General features: G+C 47.1%; 1 protein-coding gene across 1 annotated transcript in view; it reads right to left on the bottom strand.

The window, feature by feature from the left end:
- Positions 1–19,634, bottom strand: part of PARVA (parvin alpha) — a 154,192-nt gene extending 134,558 nt beyond the window's left edge. Inside the window, exon 1 of the mRNA XM_037050056.1 lies at positions 19,367–19,634. Within this exon, the coding sequence (XP_036905951.1) occupies positions 19,367–19,502 (136 nt within the window). The 5' untranslated portion in view covers positions 19,503–19,634. The remainder of the gene's footprint in view (positions 1–19,366) is intronic.
- Between the last annotated feature and the right edge of the window lie 1,630 nt (positions 19,635–21,264).

Consider the following 21,264-nt stretch of genomic DNA (forward strand, 5'->3'; position numbering starts at 1 on the left):
GCCCCAAGGAAGGCAGTTTTTGAAATGTAACCAGAGGATGCAGGGGTTTGTGAGTCACTCCACTCCCCCTCCGTACCGGGGTCCTGGACACAATTTATCATCTTCGTCACCAGGTTTTCTGTTCCTGGTTGGTTGGGGGTTGGTGGAGCAATCATCCCTAAAAGGAAGTCAGTCTGTTAACAAGTCCCACCTCTCCCTGCCAAAGAGACGGGAGGCAGAAGGAAGGACACTGGCAAAACCCAGCTGTTTCCGGGCCTGGAGGAATTCAAGGAGGCGGAAAGAACGGGGCCGGGCTGGCGGAACACTTGTGATGCTGGCTGCGGACATCTGCTGGGGGGCGCTCCTCTGTGACTTTCTCCACCAGTGAGAAATCTGGGCCCGTGGCAGCAAAGAGCGTTCATTCCAGAAAAGTGTGGAATCTCTAAATATTTATCCTGACAGCTGAAGGGAGAAAACAAAAGTCCTCCTTCAGAGAACAGGAGGCCTGGGAGTGGGCAGACAGTTAAGAACACACAGGGTTTTGCATTTTTCTGTTTTGCAGACAGAAATCCAGAACTTTCTGTCTGTACCAGAAGCCCAAAGAATTCAAAGTCTAAAAATCTGTGGCTAAGGAAAAAGCATTTCCAATAAACTTAAAGATCAGGATAACTTTTAGTTTCCATACTCTCTTTTCAAGACTGAATTCTTAACAAGAAATAAGATTTTTTTTTCTTAATGATAAATAAATTTTAAAATTTGGGTAGGCATTTTTCTTCCTTCATATTTCCTTTTTTTGAAGGACAACTTGGTAATGTGCAACAAAATTCAAACCTAACTTTTGACTCAGAAATTCTACCTCTAAGAATTTATTGAACAAACCGTCATAGAATATTTTTCTTTGTTTGCAAGCATGTTCGATGCAGCATTGTTTGGGGTAGCCAAACACTATCAAAATAATCAAATGCTCATGATAAGGAATTGGTTAAATTTAGCTATTGCACACACAGGCAAGGCATAAAGTTGTGTAAAAGAGGTAAGACAGCCCTGGCTGGTGTGGCTCAGTGAATTAAGTACTGGCCCGAGAACCAAAGGGTCACTGGTTTGATTCCCAGTCAGGGCACATGCCTGGGTTGTGGGGCAGGTCTCCAGTTGTGGGTATGCAAAAGGCAACCACACACTGCTGTTTCTCTCCCTCTTTTTTCTCCCTCCCTTCCCCATTCTCTAAAAATAAATAAATAAAATCATTTAAAAATGAGGTAAATCAATGTGTGAAAGATACTTGGGATAAATAGGTATGTGGAAGATACAAGCTGCTAAACACTCTTGACAATGGCATTCCAACTGCAAAGAACCAGAATAAGTACATACACTTGCAAAATAGAACATTTCGGATACGGTGCCACTATAATATTATCATACATCCTATTATTACTATTATTATTTCTATTACACTAGGCTACACTATCATCTCTTAAAACCTGAGAGCAAAAATGGAGAAAGAGGCCCTTACTTTTCAGTTTATATTTCTGGCCTCTTCAAATTTTTTATATAAACATAAGCATTTTCAGTTACGTTAAAATAGAAGTGACAATCTCAACTGGCTAAATGTAAGAGGTAGGTTTGGTGACAGCAAAGACACAGTTCTTCCTCTAGGACTCGGTCCGTGTCTGCCCGGGGCTCATGTTCATGGAATGCCCACCGAGGACCAGGTCTTGCTTTAAGCACTTTGCAAGCACCAACTTCTTTCATCTCCATGACAGCCCTCTGAGCTGGTCTTCGTAGCATCCTGTTCTGCATACAAGGAAGCAGGGTCTGGAGCGACTGATGAACTTGTCCCAGGGCACACAGCCAATGTGCGGTGGGACCCCGCAGGCTGGCGGGCTCCGGAACGCAGAGACCTCCTCGTTTATTGAGGTTGCCTCTCAAAAAATGTTTGTTGAACAAATAGACAGATCAGTAAACCAATACCTTTTTGACTGGAGAACAAGTATATTATGAAACAGTTACTATTGTACTGTTTATTCATCATTGTTAATTATTACCGATGAATGAAAAATCAACACCTCCGAATAGTCAGCTGTGTTATAGCAGGAAAAGCATTGGACTTTAAGTAGGAAGAAACTGACGGAAACCCCTGCTCTACTTAGTGGCTGAGAGACCTTGGGCAAGCCACTTCCCTCTGAGCCTCAGTTTTCTCCCCTATAAAATGGGGGTGATGGGACCTCCTGGGGTTACTGTAGGGATTAAATGTGACATCCTATATGAAAGCCCTAGGTGCTTGACATATATGCTGGATACATGTAAAAATGGAAAAAAATGTTGAGGATAAAATAAACTATGCTCAGAGCAGTGCCAAGCACAGCCCATCTTTCGCAATCTGCTGAGTTTTAAAAGGGAATTGAAAAACTTGTATTTATATAGAGTCCAATAATCTGAGGAGGAAATCAGGGTTTTTAATTGTTCTGATCTTGCCTCTAGGATATTGATTTAGGACATTTAATGCCATCTCCAAATGCCATGTTTAATTTGCATCGGGTCAGAAGCCGGGCTGCTGAGCGTTGGCTGTTGATTTTAGGCAGGGACTCGGGAGGGCCTGTAGCCCGCCTTCCTCCTGGCCGGTGGCCAGCCCAGAGCTGGCTTCACCTGGGACTCAAAGAACTGGCTGGCTAAGGAGGCCAAGTCTTTGATGGATTTTCACTGTTTAATTAAAGTGCAGCTGGGGCCTGGGGCCGTGCTGTACCTTTCAGCAAGATATTCATCGCGGGTTGCACAACTGGCCTGTGCCGAGACCATTTGGCCAGGGCACAGCCCAGACTTTGGCCTGGTCTCCCCCTCACTCAGGAAGCCTGCGCTCCAGCCTTTTGGAGTGGAGTCCCCAGGGCTCATCTTCAGAAGCTTAATTCTTCTAAATGCTGCCTCCGGGGACACCTCAGGATTAGAATTCAAAAACTGGCCAATGGCTCCCAAACAGAGTCCCCGGACACCTGCTTTACAAAACAGGCTGCTCAGTCGTCCTTCAGCAAACATGCCCTGTGCTCTCAGCCCACCCTCATCACTTCACATACTCTCTAGGCAGCTACAGAAAGACTATTCATTAAGGTCTGCATCGTCAGAGTCTTCTCTTTTATTGTAAATGTGGAAAGTTTCAAATATGCCCCAGAGTAGAGACGCTAGAGCAACCAAGCTCCACGGACCCGCCATCACTCGACAACAGTCAGCAACTCCTGGCCACGTTTGTCCATTTGCACCTCACCCCTACACGGCAGCCCGTGAGGCCAGCCCTCAGCATTTCATCACTTCGCCCACAGACATTTCAGGATGCCTTTCAAAGAGATGAGGACTTTTTTTCTTTTACAAGCATAACCACACTGCAATTCTCTGACCCTGTAAGTTAACGACGATTCCTGAATGTCATCAAATCTCCAGTGAGTGTTTCCATATTCCTGACTGTGTCCTAAGTGACTTGATTTGTTTGAAGCCAAACAAGGCTCTGGCTCAGTTGTGAACTGTACCTTTGGTGGCTTTCTTTTCTCCTCTTTCTTTCAACCCCCCACCGAGCATACAAGCTTCGTGCCAGGACACGCATGGCCCCGAGACACCTCTGCTTCCGTGGCCTTGGACACGTGACCAAGCTCTCTGCTTCGGCTTCCTCAACTGGGAAATGGAAAGGATACAAATTCCCTGTCTCACGGGGTTATTGTGAGAATTAAGTGAAACAGAATGTATAAAAAAGAATGTATCAGAACAGTACCGGCACAGAGCGAACACCCAATTAATTAGTTCTCAGGGTTACTCTTTTCTGAAAGACGGTGCACAGCATCCAGGGAACCAAATACAGTTACATATGGGAAGAAAACTGAGTAAAAGTCTGTGCAGTTCTCCACATTCTTCTCAGACCTTGAGCTACTGTTCACAGTGAGGTAGTAGAATGCGTCAGTCAAGTGCAAATCTCTAGAGCCAGACGGCCCAGGTTCAAATCCCATGTCTTCTACTTGCGAGTAGTGGCGGAACAATGCATGTATTTTCCAAAACTCATTTCCTTTCCCTCTGGGCAGCCAACTGAGCTGTGTTTCTTGGCCTCTCTTGCACACAGGTGTGCCCACACAACTGAGTTCTGGCCAGGGGTAAGCGGACAGAAGTGATCTCCATCATGTCTACGCCTGGATCAGAAAAACCTCCCACTGCAGGGTTGTTCTCTCTCACCTACCCCCTGATCGGCAAGGACTCAGAATCTGGAGGGAGGCAGAGCCGTAAGGCAAAAGGGGCCCGGGTCCCTGAATGACCAGGTAGAATGCAATCCAACCAAGAACGATGCCACTGGGTTCTGCTATCAGCAAAAAATAACCTTTTTATTGTGTTTAACTTCTGAGAATTTGGGGTTTATCTGCTGTAGCAGATAAATGATAATGTTACCTTAACTGGTACATTACCCTTGACCTTGGGCAAGTTTATCCTCCACTTTCAAAGAGGTAAAGGGGCAAAGATGCTCATAAAACCTATTCCACGGGATTGTAAGGAAAATCAAATAAGTCGATATGCATAAAGCCACATTTCCTGGCCTATAATATCACACACAAGGGCTCTTGCCCCTATGTCATTTTCACCAGTGTTACAATTGTTATTTGAAAAGTCATAGCATGTCATTAAGAATTCCTACATTTCATTTACATTTTTGAATTGATTTTACAGAGTAAGGAAGGGGGAAGGTGAGACTTTGATGTGAAAGAGAAATATTGAGGGGTTGCCTCCCATACATGCCCTGACCAGGAATCAAACTCCCAACTTTTTGGTGTACAAGACAACACTCCAACCAAAAAGCCGCCTCGACGGGGCTGTACATTTCATTTAAATGCACAAGTTTCAAATCTTTGTTACTTCCCGATACGATTTTTTTCTAACAATTTGGGGCTAAAATTGTATTGCAGCCCAATAATTTCCAATTTAATAATACAAGACAGTGGGATAATAAGATTATGACAATTTGCTTAACAGGAAATATTTCAGGAATACAGTCATTCTGCAGAATAAAATTCACCCAATACAAGATGCAGCATGTCTCTGGTGCTCCCAGCCAATGTTTAAAAAAACAAACAGGAGGATGAGACTTCCTCCGCATGCACCTTTCTGGGTCAGCGGCCAGCGCTCTCATTATGCTCAGGGCTGAGGAGATGCACACTGATCTCTATGGAATTTTAAAAAAACAATGCCCAGATGATCTGCACAAAAAGATATTCAACATCGTTAGCCATCAGGGAATTTCAAACGAGCACCATACTTGACACCCACTGGAATGGCCTCCACCAAAAAGACAGAGAACAGCAAGTGTCGAGGAGACCCTGGGGAGACCCTGGGTCCCTCAAGTGTGGAGACCCTGGGTCCCTCATCCACTGCAGGTAGGAATGTGAAATGGTGCAGCCACTGGGGAACCAGCCTCACGGTTCTTCGAAACGCGGAACCTGAAGTCACCGTGTGACACAAAGATGCCACTCCGAGGGATCTACTCAAGAGAAGTGAAAACATGTGTCCACACAGAAACTTGTACATGAAAATTCCGTCACATTATTCTTGAGGGCCAAAAAGTACAAACAATCCAGATGTTTACCAACTGATGAGTGGATAAAAAATATGTGCTATACTCATATAATGGAATATTTTTCAGCCATAAAAAGGAACAAACTACTGATACAGGCTACAGCACAGATGAAACTTGAAAATACAATGGTAACTGAAAGAAGCCACTTACAAAAGGCCACATCTTATTTGATTCCCTTTACATGAGATGTACAGGACAGGCAGACCTACAGACATAGAATATGGAGCATAGAATACAGAGTAGTGGTTACTTGGGGGTCAGGGAATGGGGACAGAAGGTGGAATGACTGCTAATGGGTACAGGGTTTCCTTTGGGGGTGATAAAAATGTTCTAAAATTGGCTCTGTGAAGGGTTGCATAACTGGGAATATACTAAAAAAATCATTGAATTTCACAGTTTAAATGGGTGAACTGTATTTCAATATAGTTACAATATTTTTTAAAGTGTGTACTCCTCCATTTGGCTCAGATGTTTCCTCTGGGCTTGAGCCACCATCAGAAAGCAGAGCATGTTCCCACCTCATCAGAAACCTTTGGGAACTCAGTGCCCTGTGTGAAAACCCAGGTACATTTCTGTGTGCAACTGACAGTCCCGTGACACACAAGCGCTAATGAGTCTGAAGCTCAGGAGACAGCTCATGGCTGCAGGTGTGGCTTGGGGAGGTAACAGCACACCCAGCTAGGACATGAAATTGTCATCCACACTCCGACGAAAGCTGACAACCCATTGATACCAATGCTACACACACACAACTGTCTGACACCAGGGATACAAAGCAAGGTTGTTTGCCTTGTCTTTTTTTTTTTTCCCACAAGGATACCCAGCCATCATGATAAGCTAGACCAGAATCATACGTCCCAGAATCAGTAATACTGAAAGGGCTAGGTAACTGGGAGCCCAAACTACTTAAACTGATGCCATATCATTTGAAAAGCTGACATTCAGGCCCCACCAACTGAATGACAATTACTATCTATGCAATTCATGGCCCTGGACTCCTATTTCCCACCTGCCCTAACACCAATTTAAGCGATGCTGAACTCTGATCTTCACGGCAGAATGTCTCGGATTTATTGAAGTGTCAAGTCCCAACTGTGCAAACATCCACCCCTGGCAGGGCCATTATAAGGTGTGAAATCTGGGTGCCCATCACCCTGGCCAAGTTCAGCACAGTGACAATCAGAAGGAACAAACCAATCTGCCTCTCCATAGTCATCACGGGAGCCCTGTAATTTACCATAACGACAGGCATGGAGGAAAAGCAGGGGGAGGGGTCATTCCATTCTCTGGGCACCTGAGGTGCTGGAGGGGCTACTGAGCCGCTCCCCCAAGAGAGGCCTTGCAAGCCTCAGCCAAGAGAGAGTTGCTACTCCTTGCAGAGGGCATGCAGCCTGAGTTGCTTCAAATGGAATTGTGTTGGATGCAGACAGTCAGTTCCTGCAGCCCCTTCTTCTCCCAGCTGTCATGATGAACTACCTGTCCTCTGCAGGTCTGCCACACCAGGCTGGGAGCCAGGAGGAACTCGGCCTTACGGTAAACAGGAAAACCCTTCCCCACTGGGCGGGGAGTTTATTTCCAAGCCTGGAATGTGCGGGGCTGGGGTGAGAGAGGCAAGACCTAGGTTCCCATGTGGGCGTTGGCAGCCTTCCCACCTACCTCCATTCTGTGGGCGAGGGTATCCTGAGTCCACCCTGGTACTGTAGGCTGCCATGACCCCTCACCTGCTCAGCTAGGGTCCTGACATGCCTGCTAAGTTAGGCCAGCTTCTGTCCCCAGGATTCTGCATCTGAGACCTCACCCTGGACTCAGATGAGTCTCCCTGATTCAGGACTCAGGTAGTTAATCAAGACAGCTGATTAACCCAACAGATGCCAAAAGTCTGCACCCTGCCATTTCAGGGCCCACCTTAATGGACCCGGAGTGCCTTCCCCCTAACCTAGTGATTGGGCCTGCAGACCCTCCTTCAGACTCATTTTGCCTCCCCACAGCAGTCCCCAGCGTGCCCCACAGCCAAAGCCACATTGGTGAAGACAAAAACTGCTTTAGGAACAACTGTTTTGAATTGAGACATTAGTACAGTACTGCAAATGGAACATTAATTATTCAACTGATGAATGCGCCTTGGAAAGAAACAAGTGCAGAGCCTGCCCCTTGATGTCCCTGGGAGCCCTGACACCCGCTTCTATGTCACTGAGGGAGGAAAACAGGCCGGTGGTAGCCTTGCCCCTCCGCAGTCCAACCTCACCCTCACCCAGGAGATCTGCTGTGTTGTCATTTATGGCTCCTCAGTGTCAGGCTGTTTCTCACAGTGCAGACAAGGGGAGTTGCCTCTAGATGTTAAAGGAGATGAGGGAGTGAGCGAAGGGAATGTGTATGATTCAACGATGAAACAAACGCCCTCGACACGGCACTCCCAGAGAGGGCGTCTGCCTCCACGGGTGACTCCCCAGAAACACTCCCTGGGGTGCTTGGCATGGTAACCGCATGCTCCGGCTGGCTCGGATCCATCCTTAGGAGATGAAATAAGACACCTGACTACTGACTCCTAATGCAGGTTGAGGAAAACTGAGCCCCCGAGGTATGCCAGACAAGTATGAGTAAGTTTCTGTATTCCCAGAAGACTTGGGCATCACAAAGGTATGATTGGACAGTTATGTGGTTTACCAAATGTCAGTGCATTAGAATTTTGAGACAAGGACGTTAAAACCATACTGAGTGTAACTTGACTTCTGGACTCAGGATGTACTTTGGCACCTTTCAGTGCGTCAATGCTGTCATTATGAGCAACTGTCACATTTATGCACAGGACTTTAAACAAACTAGGGCTGTCTATGGCATTCTTTAGATGTTGCTTTTCTACAAAAAAAACATTCCTCACATCAGCTTGAAAACAACAACAACCCACTCTGTTAAAATCCAACTAAAACACAGATGGGTCCCCAAATCCTGCCCTTGCTCTTGTCAGCCTGAAGGTTCTTCCTCCGGTTCTAAGAATCTTGTCTCCTACGGGTCCCTCAACCCTGTGAACCTGCAGTTGTCCACGTAGCACGTAGCCCACTGTCTTGTGATGCCCTCCCACTTGTCTGTGATTACCAAGATGTAAGGCAGGCCCAGGAATTCACAAGTTGGGAGGTAGGAGGAAGTAATCAAAGGAAGGAGGGATTTCTTGACCCAACTCCCACTGGGTCCCACTCCAATAGGACAGGGGGTGATGGCTGGGACGCCCAGGGGAGCCTCAAGGATGACTGCTGCCAAGGTGGCCACACCTTGGGCTCTATTATAAGGAAGAGCAGGCAGTGGGGGTAACACGCAGAGCCTGTGTGAATGGAAGGATGGATACAAGATAGTGCTCTGAAGTAAAGACCTGCCTGTACCAGAGCTTACTCTGACCACGTTACTGGCCGTAAGGGCAATCGGCACTCTCCCGAGGCCTCACCTTCCTACCCCACCCCTCAGGGACCTGGTGGTCCTGCCAGCCAGGAGCAAACAGAAACTTTCGGCCTAACGATGTTGATTTTACTTTCAAAGAAGCTACCAGGAAGACCACTCAGACTGGAAGCAGTAATTTCCCCCTCATCATCAGCTACAAACTATTGATAGTAAGCAAGCCAACACTCAGCCTTTGACCCTGTAACAGCAATTCTGGGGCTCTGTGCATGAGAAGTTATTCTGAATTCTTAAAAAACAATGCTTTAGGCAGCATTGTTTCTAAAAGAAAAAAAAAAGGAACCAAAAGAAATGGTTAAATAAACAGGACTTACACCTGACGGAATACTATGCACCTATGCAAAGTATATTTGATAAGATTAGTACAACATGAAAAATATTTACCTTATAATAGTAAATGAAAAATTATACAGACTATTTATCTATTTAATGTGCATGGTATATTCACAATTATAAAAAAGAAAAAAGTTATAATGAAGAAAAAGAATAGAAAGAAAGAAATCAAATTTCTAATAGTGATTGCTTTTGGGAGTTGGTACTTTCGAGACTGTTTTGTTTTTTGATTTTCCCATAAACTCCATAAGCATGGGCTAATTTTATAGTGGGGAAGAAAAAGAACTTTCATTAAAAAAATTCAGGTGCTAAGTGTGTAGTAGTTCAGAATATTTGAAATGAAATAGAACTTTCAATAAAAAAAATTCAGGTGCTAAGTGTGTAGTAGTTCAGAATATTAAGTTCCCTGCTTCTGCCTGCGGCCCGATGTTTCCCTGACACTGGTTAGAAGGAAAAACATAGATGCCAATCACAAAGTTTGGTTTTTCTAAGGCTTTGGCAGGCCGGTACATTCCAAGCAAATAGAGTTATCACTTAGTAAACACCGGTAGGATCAGATTTTAGGTGAGTCCTATAGCAAACCATATCATGCAAATGTGTCCCAGGCCTGAGCAGAAACCAAGTAGCTGCGGTGAATGCATCGAAGCAAAGCTCAGTGGAGGCGTGGCCTGGAGCCATCCTCTCCTTGTGGTAGGTTCTTTTTCATGAAAGGGAGAGNATAAGATTAGTACAACATGAAAAATATTTACCTTATAATAGTAAATGAAAAATTATACAGACTATTTATCTATTTAATGTGCATGGTATATTCACAATTATAAAAAAGAAAAAAGTTATAACGAAGAAAAAGAATAGAAAGAAAGAAATCAAATTTCTAATAGTGATTGCCTTTGGGAGTTGGTACTTTCGAGACTGTTTTGTTTTTTGATTTTCCCATAAACTCCATAAGCATGGGCTAATTTTATAATGGGGAAGAAAAAGAACTTTCTTTAAAAAAATTTCAGGTGCTAAGTGTGTAGTAGTTCAGAATATTTCTGATTAAGTTCCCTGCTTTGCCCGCGGCCCGATGTTTCCCTAACACTGGTTAGAAGGAAAAACATAGATGCCAATCACAAAGTTTGGTTTTTCTAAGGCTTTGGCAGGCTGGTACATTCCAAGCAAATAGAGTTATCACTTAGTAAACACCGGTAGGATCAGATTTTAGGTGAGTCCTATAGCAAACCACATCATGCAAACGTGTGTGTCCCAGGCCTGAGCAGAAACCAAGCAGCTGCGGTGAATGCATCGAAGCAAAGCTCAGTGGAGGCGTGGCCTGGAGCCATCCTCTCCTTGTGGTAGGTTCTTTTTCATGAAAGGGAGAGCTGCAGGGATGGGGCTCTCTTGCTAAGTAATGACAGTGGCCCTGCTCTGACTGACTCAGGTTTCCCCAACTTTGTAGGGAGTGAGGAAACGAAGCTGAGTAGAGTTTCAGTCTGCCCATTTCTCCTCTCTCCCGAACTCTGCAAAGAGGCTGTTTTACCTCAGTCCTTACACATGCGAGCACTCTACCATGAACATGTGCAATGCCATTTCTGCAAAGAGAGCTTTTCTGCATGAAAACAAAGAACGCTGGTCTGGACACGCAGTCTCCTCACCGCCCTTGACCAGCAGGTCTCCTTGCAGGCTCACTGCCACCGTTGCACAGTCACATCCCAGGACCCAAACCTCTGGTCTTGGGGGCCTATGTGCGTTTGTCACACAACAGAGCTAAGTGATAAAGGCTTCTCACAGAAGGGAAAATGATTCCTGGGCAAGGGAGGAGGCAGTTTTGTAAAACACACACACACACAGGACTAGCAATTGGAATCAGGGGACTAGAAACACCATCCAAGGTTAGAAGGCAATTTGAAGTAAGCGGGGCACCCCCTCTGTAAGAATAAAAAGCCCAATGGTGATTCCGGCAGTTAGTTAAGAATCATTTTGAGGGCATCTGGTAAGAGTCTGATGCTGTGCTAGGCACTCAGGCAGGACAGAAGCGTGGGCAGAACACACTCACCCCTGTCCTCCTGGAGTCTACGGGGGGGGGGGGGGGGGGGGGGGGGGGNGGGGAGGGGGGGGGCGGTGGTGGAAGGGAAGGGAAGGATGAGGGCCAGGGTCAAAGCCAGATGAAGCTTCCTTGTCCTTGGGGCTCTGGGCCTCGGGCAAAGCCCTCCTTCAGATTTCTTACTGAATTCAGGCTACAGAACATGTTGAAAACTTAACAGGATGTTTACAACTCTTTTTAAAGCATTTTATTTTCATTTCCTTTTTAAATGTCTTTTAGTCTTGAAATTTTTGCAGTGCTTTCCCTCAATGCATTCTTTTGTCCCTGACAGTGAGTGGAGACTCTGGATCCTCACAGATGTTTACGGGAGGATCTCAGCCCTTGCCCTGCACTAATGGCTAAAACATAATTACGAACTGCACTTGTTAACCAAATAGAGATATTCCATGAGACAAGGAGACCGATTCCTAATATGGAGGTGTCCTTGGGCCAGGGCCCACTTATCCTGGCTTCCATCTCCTCCTCCCGACACAGAGGTGCCTTCATTAGCAGTGGAAAGAAAGAGGTCTTTGTGATGATGTCATCCCCAGACCACCCCACACAGACAATAAAACTGAATTTGAGAGAAGTCTGGTGAAATGAGAGTGCAGAAATCACAGAATACCAGCGTGGCAAGGGTCCCCTGAGGTTATTCAGCCTAATCCCTGATGGGAGAAGTGGGCAAAAGGAAAGAGACTAGTTTAATATTACACAACCAGTCAGTGGTGGGCTATTTGCACCAGGGTAAACTCGGGGAAACTTATTCCATAGAAATTCCAATATCATTATGTGTTCAATATTACAGGGGGCAGGAGGGCTACCGAGGAGGGGTTTCACCGCAGTGTGGGACACACATGCCCCCAGGCGGCTGCGATGCGGAGTGGCCGGTGCCACCATGGGGGTAGGGACAGGGTGGTGTGGCGCCACAGAGAAGGAAGCGCCTCACTGGTCCTGGTGGAGCTGCCACAGCATCACACAGAAGGTGAAATTGGGTCTTAACGACTGAGTAGGAGTTTGTTGAACAGAGAAGGGAAGATGGCCGTTCCAGGAACACAGAACAGCATGTGTAAAGGTTAAAACATGTGCAAGAACGTGACGTGTCTGGGGAATAAACAGTGGCTTGGTGTGCTTAGAATGGAGGTTTCTTAAAAGGGAAGTAGAAGAGATTAGAGTAAGGAGCGATTGCGATGGTGTCGAGCGCCCTGCTAAGAAGTCTGTCCTGAGAAGACGTTATCTTTCTCTGAAAAAGACAACATACTGGCATAAGGATGAAAGATGGACTGACCAAAAAAAGGGCAGAGAGAGGGAGACCAGTGGGTGGATCCCGCATTATTTTAGGTAGAAAATACAGTAAATATTTTATAAACAAACAATCTCAAACATGACAAAGAGCATGTATGAGGCCCAAAGTAAGGCAGCGATACATAGAAGGTAGAATTAGCAGGGCTTCATGAGAGATGATTGGGTGGAGGGATGAAAGAAATGGGGGGTTCTGGGGGGGCCCATCACCAGCCAGCCTGCCATCTCTTTATGTTCAGCCTGGGGGTGGGGGTAAGAATAGGTTTCACATTTTTAAATGGCTGAAAAAAGAACAAAAGTACGTGCATATTTTGTGACACATGAAAATTATCTGAAATTCTAATTTCAGTGCCCACAACTAAAGTTTTGTTGGAATGCTGTCAGGCTTGTTCATTTCTCGGTCGTCCATGGCAACCAGGACAGAGCTGAGGGGAGGCCAGAGGGCCAGCAAAGTCTGAAATCCTATTTATTATCTGCCCATTAAGAAAAAGCCACTGACCTCTGATAAAACAGAGGACCACAACGGTTCAACCGTGGGCAGCTGGTGGGATGCTGGAGAGCAGAGGCCCATTTGGGTAAGTGGGACAAATAATTCCATTGAGGGCTTGCCGAGTTTCGGGATCCTGTGACACAGCCAGGAGACGGTGGAAAGATGTAATTGGACTACAAGTGAAGATCAGGATTTGAGAATCATCCATGGGTAGATTCTAGGATATCGAAGCTGTGACAGTAGATGAGGTAACACACAGGAGAAAGAAAAAAAAAAAAAACAGGGAGAAAAGCAGCAAATGCTACAGAGGGGCAAATAGATACACCTGAGAGAAAGTCTGAAAAAGTCACGGGAGAGACAGGGAGAAACTCCTGTGTGGATAAGGCCAAGGGAGAAGATAATTTCAAGGGAAAGACAAAGTTGAATAATATCAAATGCCACCAAGGGCCCAAGTGGTGTCAGGGTTGAACAACAGTGGCTTTGGAAGCCTCAGCCGGGGAAGCTTAGATGGTGGGAACAGAAAGGTCTCCCCAGCTGGCCTCTGGGGCTCCACACTCCTCCGTTTTCCTCCTCTCACACTGGCCACGCCTTCTCAGCCCCTCTTGCTGGTTCCTCCTCATCTCCCAAATTCTAAATATTGGAAAGCTTCTTGCCCGGTCCTTGCACTTCTCCTTTACATTCACGCTCCTCTCCTAGATGACCCCATTCAGTCTCATGGCTTTCAATACACCCACGCAGTGATGTGCCTCCAGCCCCATCTCTCCCCTGAACTAGACTCCCAGAACCAACTGCAAACACACCACCACTGGGAAGCCCAGCAGGAACCTCCAGCTGAACGGCCCAAAGCAGAGCTCCTGCTCATTCTCCTCCGACCAGCTCTCCTGCCGGATTCTCCATCACAGCTCAAATCAGTTCCATCTTTCCAACATTCAAACCCTGGAATCATCTTGATTCTATCCTCTCATGTTCCATCCAATCTTTAAGCAAGTCCTATCTGCCATACCTGCAAACTACATCCAGAATTCTATGCTCAGCCCCTGGACCACTGCCTCTCAGCTCTAAGCCACCACTCTCTCAACTGGGTCATTACAGCAGCCTCCAGCTCACCTCCCCGCTTCCACCCCGGCCCCCTCAGTCACTGAACACCATAGGAGTGATCCTGTTAAAACACAGGGATGGCCACATTTTATTTCTCTGTGCAAAGCCCTGCAAAAGCTCCTTGCCTCGCTCTGACTAAAGGCCCTAGTCTTATGAGGGCCTCCAGGGTCCTACACAACCTGCCCTACCCTGACTAGTTGCCCCCAAGACCAGGCCAGCTTCCACAGCTGGGTTCATTCTCTCGTCCAGTCCACCAGGTCCACTCCCGCCACAGGGCCTTTGAGTTTACCATTCCCTCTGCCTGCAACGCTCTTCCCCAAGATAGACCTGTGGCTGTCTGATCCCTCCATTCAGGTCGTGACTCAAACATACTCCTCTCCGTGAGGTCTTCTCTAGCCATCCTACTGAAATTACCAACCACCCCACACCACAACATTTTCCCTTTTCCTGCATTATTTCACTCTAGACCACTTATCACCACTCATACAAAAGACACATATTTTATGAATCTATCTCTTCATTGTCTGCTTCCCCTACTAGAATGTAAGTTGCAAGAGGGCAGAGGTTTTTGTCTGTTATTTTCCCTGCTGTATCCCAGCACCTAGCATAGTGCCTCGCATACATGAAGCACTCAGATAAGCGCAGAAAGAATGGGAATAGCGGTTGGGAAGAATGGAAATGGGAACTGACTAGGAGACGAGAAAGGGAAGCCCAGTACATTCAACACTTTCATGATCCCTGGGGAGGAGCGTAGGAAGAAACCAGTATCAGGAGATTTTCATCAAATGGGAACGACTCGGGCATATTTAGAGAATGTAAGGGGAATAGAGCCGCATGAAAAGACTGAGGACATGAGAAAAGGGTATCTGCTAGGCCACGTATGGAAGCAGGGGGAAATGACTGCCCCCCCCCCCCCGAGCAAGGGGAGAAGGGATGCCTCCGTAGAAGGGACTGGGACAGGAAGGGGGCATGAAAGAAGAGCTGTCGATACGGGCACAGGTGGGACTGAAGGGAAACAGTAAGATCATACCCGGTTCTTAGCTTTCTATCTCAGGGTCTGGGGAAGAGCTGGAGCACTGAGGGTCTGAGGGCGCACTTTGGGAGATGAGAACGCAAGATGACATTTCGGGAAAGAGAGGGCTCTGGTCACTCTAGGAACCACAAGTCAGTTGCAGAGTTTGGGGGTTTCCCCTAGCTATACCGGACAGCCAACAGAACTGAAGTGGCAAGTCTTAGGATTATTACAAGAATTATTAAATTAAAGCCCTTGTTAAACACTTCAGACACTAAGCCAAGGGTAAAATGCTGAGGGATAATAAATAAATGGGCAAATGATAGGAATAACCATTGCTGCTGAACTAATTTAGGGCGCCTTCAGCTGGCAAACACCCTTCAAGATGGTGTTCCTGAAAAGAGCAAGTCTGGAGGACGGGTCTGGAGGAAAAAAAGATCAAAAGTAGCCCTCTGGTAAGTGGGCTCTGAAAGGCTAGTCCAAGAACCCACACCGGAGGGCTCGTATGGCATAAACGGGGACTGGAAACCCCAAAGAAAAGATCCACAGAGAAAAACAAAAGCCTCTTAGTCACAACTCACTAGAAGGGGCCCCATATATTTTTAAATGCTGAAATGTGACATTTTGAAAACAGGAGGATCTGACTTGCAAGAAAAGATTCCTAATTTCCAAAGAGACCAAAAACAGTGCTTACCTGGGCTTCATACAGTCATGGGCTACTAGGCTATTTGCAGAACCTGCAGAATCTTCTGCAGTCCATCATGAAAGGACTCTTTCAACATATAAAGACTACATGAAATTGAGCGGTCAGTTTTAATAGTTACTGTTATTTGTGCAGGGCTATGCACAGTATACACTTTATCTCATGTAACATCACCACTTTCATGTAAGGAAGAAATCTTTATTTTCACTTGATAGAGGAAGAAACAGAGGCTTTGAGGGATGAAGGAACTCATCCTAAATCAGCATAATAAACAAGCAGCTAGACCAGAAATGAAACCCGAAAGTGTCTAGTCCCGAAGAGCATGCTTTCAACCTCTGTTACCTCTTGCCTCTCTAATGCTATCTTTTTCTTATGAAATCACTGGATTGATCATCGGTTTTAATGTATTCTTGGGACACTTACAGTCATTCTATGATGTAGCTAGTAAGTATTCATAGGAAGACATATTTTTATACAGAACTATTGACCTAAATATCTAACTAACGTGTATTATGTCCTTCCAGTCTTTGTGTCCTACAGTGGGACACAACAGGGATCCAACGGACGACTGACCGACCCTGGGTCAGGAGACTTCTATGCCAAAGCATTGAAATAATCTGTGGATAGACCAACATCAGGGGTCTTGAGGAATCATGAAGAATGAGAGGTTCTAGAACACTAAAGGTAGAGTGGAAGAAGGGAGTTTCAGCAAAGCACGGAGCTGTGAGATGATGCATGATCCAGTAACATGGGGTCAGCCATGTTACTTTACCCATTATTAGACTTTCCTGGGCCCCTGGCAAGGTAAAGCACCGATCGCCAAGACCCAGCACACACTCACCAAGAGCAGGTCATTGCGGAGGAGCCCCACTGCCATCTTTGACTGGGCTGGTGGTGGCATGCAGCAGCAAGCCGCTGAGGCTGGGGGGAAGGCTGGCCCCTTTAGGAGAAGCACCTGTTCTTCAACTTACCCATTTATACTCCCTGGATTAGCTAATAGACTGAGTGCCAGAATCAGGACTTAACAGTTTAGTATAACAAGGATTAAAAAAGATCTTACACTTGATTTCCAAAACCCAATTGAATAAATCGGAGATAGGAAAGGGAATGATTTAGGAGAAACAAACATAAAAATACCTTTCAGCTGATAACAAGCTCCATGAGAGATAACAGTATGATGTGGCTGACAAAATAAGAAAAGGCAGCCTCGGCTGCATTAATAGAACACGGTGTCGACGCGAGAACAAAGGAGGTGATGCTGTGTTCCACACCTGGCTGGCTGCACCGGATTACTGCTGCGCTCCGTTGACTTGTGGGCAGCTTGCTCTGAGAGGGTCTGCTAGTTACTCTCCACTGCCCCCCACTACAATCTAGTCTCTGCACTGCCCTGTGCCCTAAGGGAGCTGACCCTACATCACCCAGAATCCCTTGCCCTGATGACTTCCCACTAGGTCCAGTCAATTGGAAGCACCAGCGAGAAATCCAGGGCACGGAGAAGAAAACGCAGGCCTCCCTTGCGCCGCGTCTCCCCACTCCACCCATCTCCGCGTTTCTGACAGTGGCTCTGGAGCTGCAGTCCCCACCAGGCCACCCTCTTCCAGAGCTCCAGCCCTCCATGGATTCTGGTCGGCTCCCATTGTCCCTTCGGGTCTAGGAGTGGTCACAGCTCCCCTCTGCCTGCTGCTAGCCCCTAGTAGGTTCCGCATCATCCCTTTGGGTTCACTGAACCCTGCCTACACCTCTGTAAATAGTCCCTTCCCTACATTATTTTCAAAATCCCAGCTAAGGTGATCTCTGTTTCCTGCAGGGACCTTGAGTGAAACAGAAGAGACAGGATGGCAACAAGCCATAAAATATGTCTATGAGGACCACCTACAGGAACAGAAAATGTGTGGCCCGGTGAGGGGAAGACTGCGGGACACAGATAAACCCACCTAAAACAAGTGAAGGGCCACCGTTAGACTCATTCTCCTGGCTCCATGAATAAGACAGTAGTACAATCGATACAGAGAGACCAAGGCTTTACTTTTACAGTGAAGTAAACTCTTCTAAAGAATCAGCAAGGATGGGGTGAGCTCTCCTGACAGGTCCTGAGCTCCAGGAATTCTGACTTACCCAGTCTTAAACTGGAGAGCCCATTTCCGGAATACCACAGGTAAACAAGGGGTAGTTTAGAAAAGGACTTTCCAAGTCAGGATTTCATGATTTGCTACCAACTGCATATGACTCAGTGGTTTACCAAAATAACCAAATTGGGGAAAATATTTTGGGGGATGTGTTTTGCTGCTTCTCTCTTCAAGATAAAGAATGGAAGTCTAGCCCTTTGGGTCAAGCTGGGTCGTTCTCAACAATGAACTTCTTTTTTATGCTTTAAGGTAACTCAGGAACGTGAAACTTACTTTGTATCTTAGAATGATAATGTCATTCCCACAATACTGAGCATTCTATCAATAAACTTAATCACATAACTTCTGTCTATACATCTGCCACTGGCTTCTTTAGAGCCATTACCTCAGTTTCAAACGAAAAACCAGGATGCGAAATCTGCCAGTGAGAGAAAATATTTCACAGGCAAATTGTCCTGGAAAAAAAATAAGCCCTTCAATTCATCAGAGTGGGAAAAAGGAAATGGTTTTTGCAAGAGTGCTCAAATCCTGAGTTCGCAGAAGGGTCACGGCCATGATGCTAAGTGTGTGCGGCTCATTCCGGAGTTCTCCTGGGGTTCGAGTTCATCGTTATTACACGATAATAGGAACGCCAGCTGTTCACTCATTCATTCAACAAACATTCGATGTTGATCTACTCATTAACAGAGCTGGGTCCTGGGGGTAGGCAAGGTCCAAAGAGGCCGTCACTGCAACTAGACTTCAGCAGGTCTAGAAAACGACCTGTTTTTCCAAGACCAGCCAAAGCCAAACAGTGAAAGTGACGGTGCCCAGAAAAGTTTCAGCAGAGACTTGGAAAAGGCCAGCTTTCTGGCGCGTAGAGGGCGGGGACTTGGGGCCTACAAGAGGGCGCCGCCTCCCGACTGGGGCCGGCGGGTCCGCAGTCCTGGTCCCTCTAGCTACCCGGCCCCAGCCCCCTGCCCAGAGCGCGTTGCTTGGTCCCGGGCCCGGGCTGCTCCACCCTGCGCCGCCTGGCCCTGGAGAGCAGCTCCAGTGCGACCACCAGCAGGGCGATGGCCAGGGCCCGTGGGGCGCGCCTGCCCCCACCACGGCGTTCCCGGGAAGCGCGCGCACGCGTCGCCGCGCCCCTCTCTTCGCCCGGCTTCCGCGGCGCGCTCCCGGCCGGCCAGAGTCCCGTGCCCACCACCCCGGCCCCTGGCGCCCGTGCGGCCTGGCCACACTCACCCTCTTTGGCTTTCTTCCTCCGGGCCAGAGTCCCGCCGAGTTTCCCCAAGAAGGAGTCATCTTTCTTCCGGGACGGGGGCGACTTAGGAGTAGGGGATTTGGGGACAGAGGGAGACTTTTGCGGGGAGGTGGCCATGGTGGTGGAGCGGACAGCCGCGGACCGGTCGGGGACGCGGAGCTGGTGCTGGGCGGGCGCGTCGGGACTGAGGCTGCGGCTTCCCAAACGGAAGCGGAATTATTCCAAGCATTTAAGGCAGCTCACGCTCTCCTTTCCCTTCCCTCTATCCCTCCCTCGCGCCGCCCTCCGCCCTGCAGGGAGCTGTGTGCTCGGGCTCTTGCCCTGGCCAGGCTAGGCCTACTCCCTGTGCCCCTTGGCTGCCCCAGAAGAGAGGATGCCCCAAATCTGCCCCTTGCAGGGCGTGCAGCCTTATCTCCTTATATGTGAGTGACCCTCCAGCCTGGCAGTGCTCCAGCCTGAATACCTCATTTCCCATGACTCTGCACCCAGCACAGATCTTTGCACAAATCCTGGGTTCACTGATTGCTGAACCGAACCCACCTGTTACTGTGTTTCCCATTATCTCGCCTCAGCTGCTTGACGAGCCACTTGTTTTTCCACAGCTTTTCTACCTGCACAGTTAATAGGCCCGGGTCTTGTGCCCAGAAAGGAGTGTGGAAAGAAATAGAGTGAACCACAATGTGTTCAGGCTCCACCAACTGGGGACGTCCGACTGTTCCTTCACTTTATTCATAGCTTTGCCATAGCTGGACACTCCAATCCTTGTATTTGAAGCCTAGAAATTTGAAGTTCATGAGCACAGGCCCGCAACATCCCTGTTTCTAGCAGTTCAATGGCTTGTGCAAAGGAGGATCTCAAATGTTGTTATAAACTTGTGTGAGAATGTGTGACCATGGGACCCTCCGAGACAACGTGCCCCCACTCCCCAAACTTATGTCGCCTAAGCCACAGAGTGACGTCCAGACTCATTTGGGATAACAAGTGTGTCTTTGACATTCCCTTTCAAAGACTCATTCCAGAAATGATGAAAAGGCCCGTTTTGTTTTGCTTGACCACTTTCTTGGGCTCTTCTGTCTGTGTCTCTCACACACACTCACACGGCCCCTTAGCAAGTGTGTTTCCTCCCAGTAGTTGATTGACCTGACCCAAAGAACTGCTAATGCTTGACTGGAGAGCAGCCAGTAAGATCGTCTCCATCGAGAATCTGAACTAAGCTAGAGAGACTTGCCAAGAAGTTGAGAAGTTAGTGATGATCATGCAGACTTCACACTGGGTATCCGTTTTTAGCCACACGCATGTTGATGAGTAAAGAACCAAAAGAATGGAGCAAAGCAGTGGTCTCAAGAAACCATGTGGTCTGAATAATGAAGAGCTGTGGGGAGTAGCTGCCTGGGCCTTGAGTCTCTTCCCAGTGCCTACTTGCCCACCAAGGGCCAGCTGTGTGTCCTTACAAGGGCATGTTCCTAAAGCTTTGTCATAACCATCCACCTTAACTGGAGTTAATGAGAACACTATTGGGTTGGCCAGAAAGCTCATTTAGTATTTTCCATAAAACAAAAGACACGTTTTTCATTTTTACCCATAACTTTATTGGTTTGGACACTTTGAATAGGCTGGCTCTCTCCCACTGTTGGCTTCTAGCGGGCAGAGGCCAGGAGTGCTGTTGAACATCTTCCAATGCATGAGACAGCCCCACAGCAAAGAAGTATTTGGCCATGATGTCAATAGTACCGAGAAACTTCGCAAACCACTTTTGACGTGTTTGATCAGTCACAGCACCTTCTCCATACGCTGCACAAATCTTATTTTTCATTTCAGTTGTGTTTTTACCTTCCTTGAAATAATAAAGCGTAATATGCCAAAAGTGTTGCTTATTTTG

Source organism: Sturnira hondurensis, unplaced genomic scaffold (genome assembly GCF_014824575.4).
Source record: "Sturnira hondurensis isolate 20B ecotype Veracruz unplaced genomic scaffold, ASM1482457v3 Scaffold0006505, whole genome shotgun sequence".
Taxonomy (NCBI): domain Eukaryota; kingdom Metazoa; phylum Chordata; class Mammalia; order Chiroptera; family Phyllostomidae; genus Sturnira; species Sturnira hondurensis.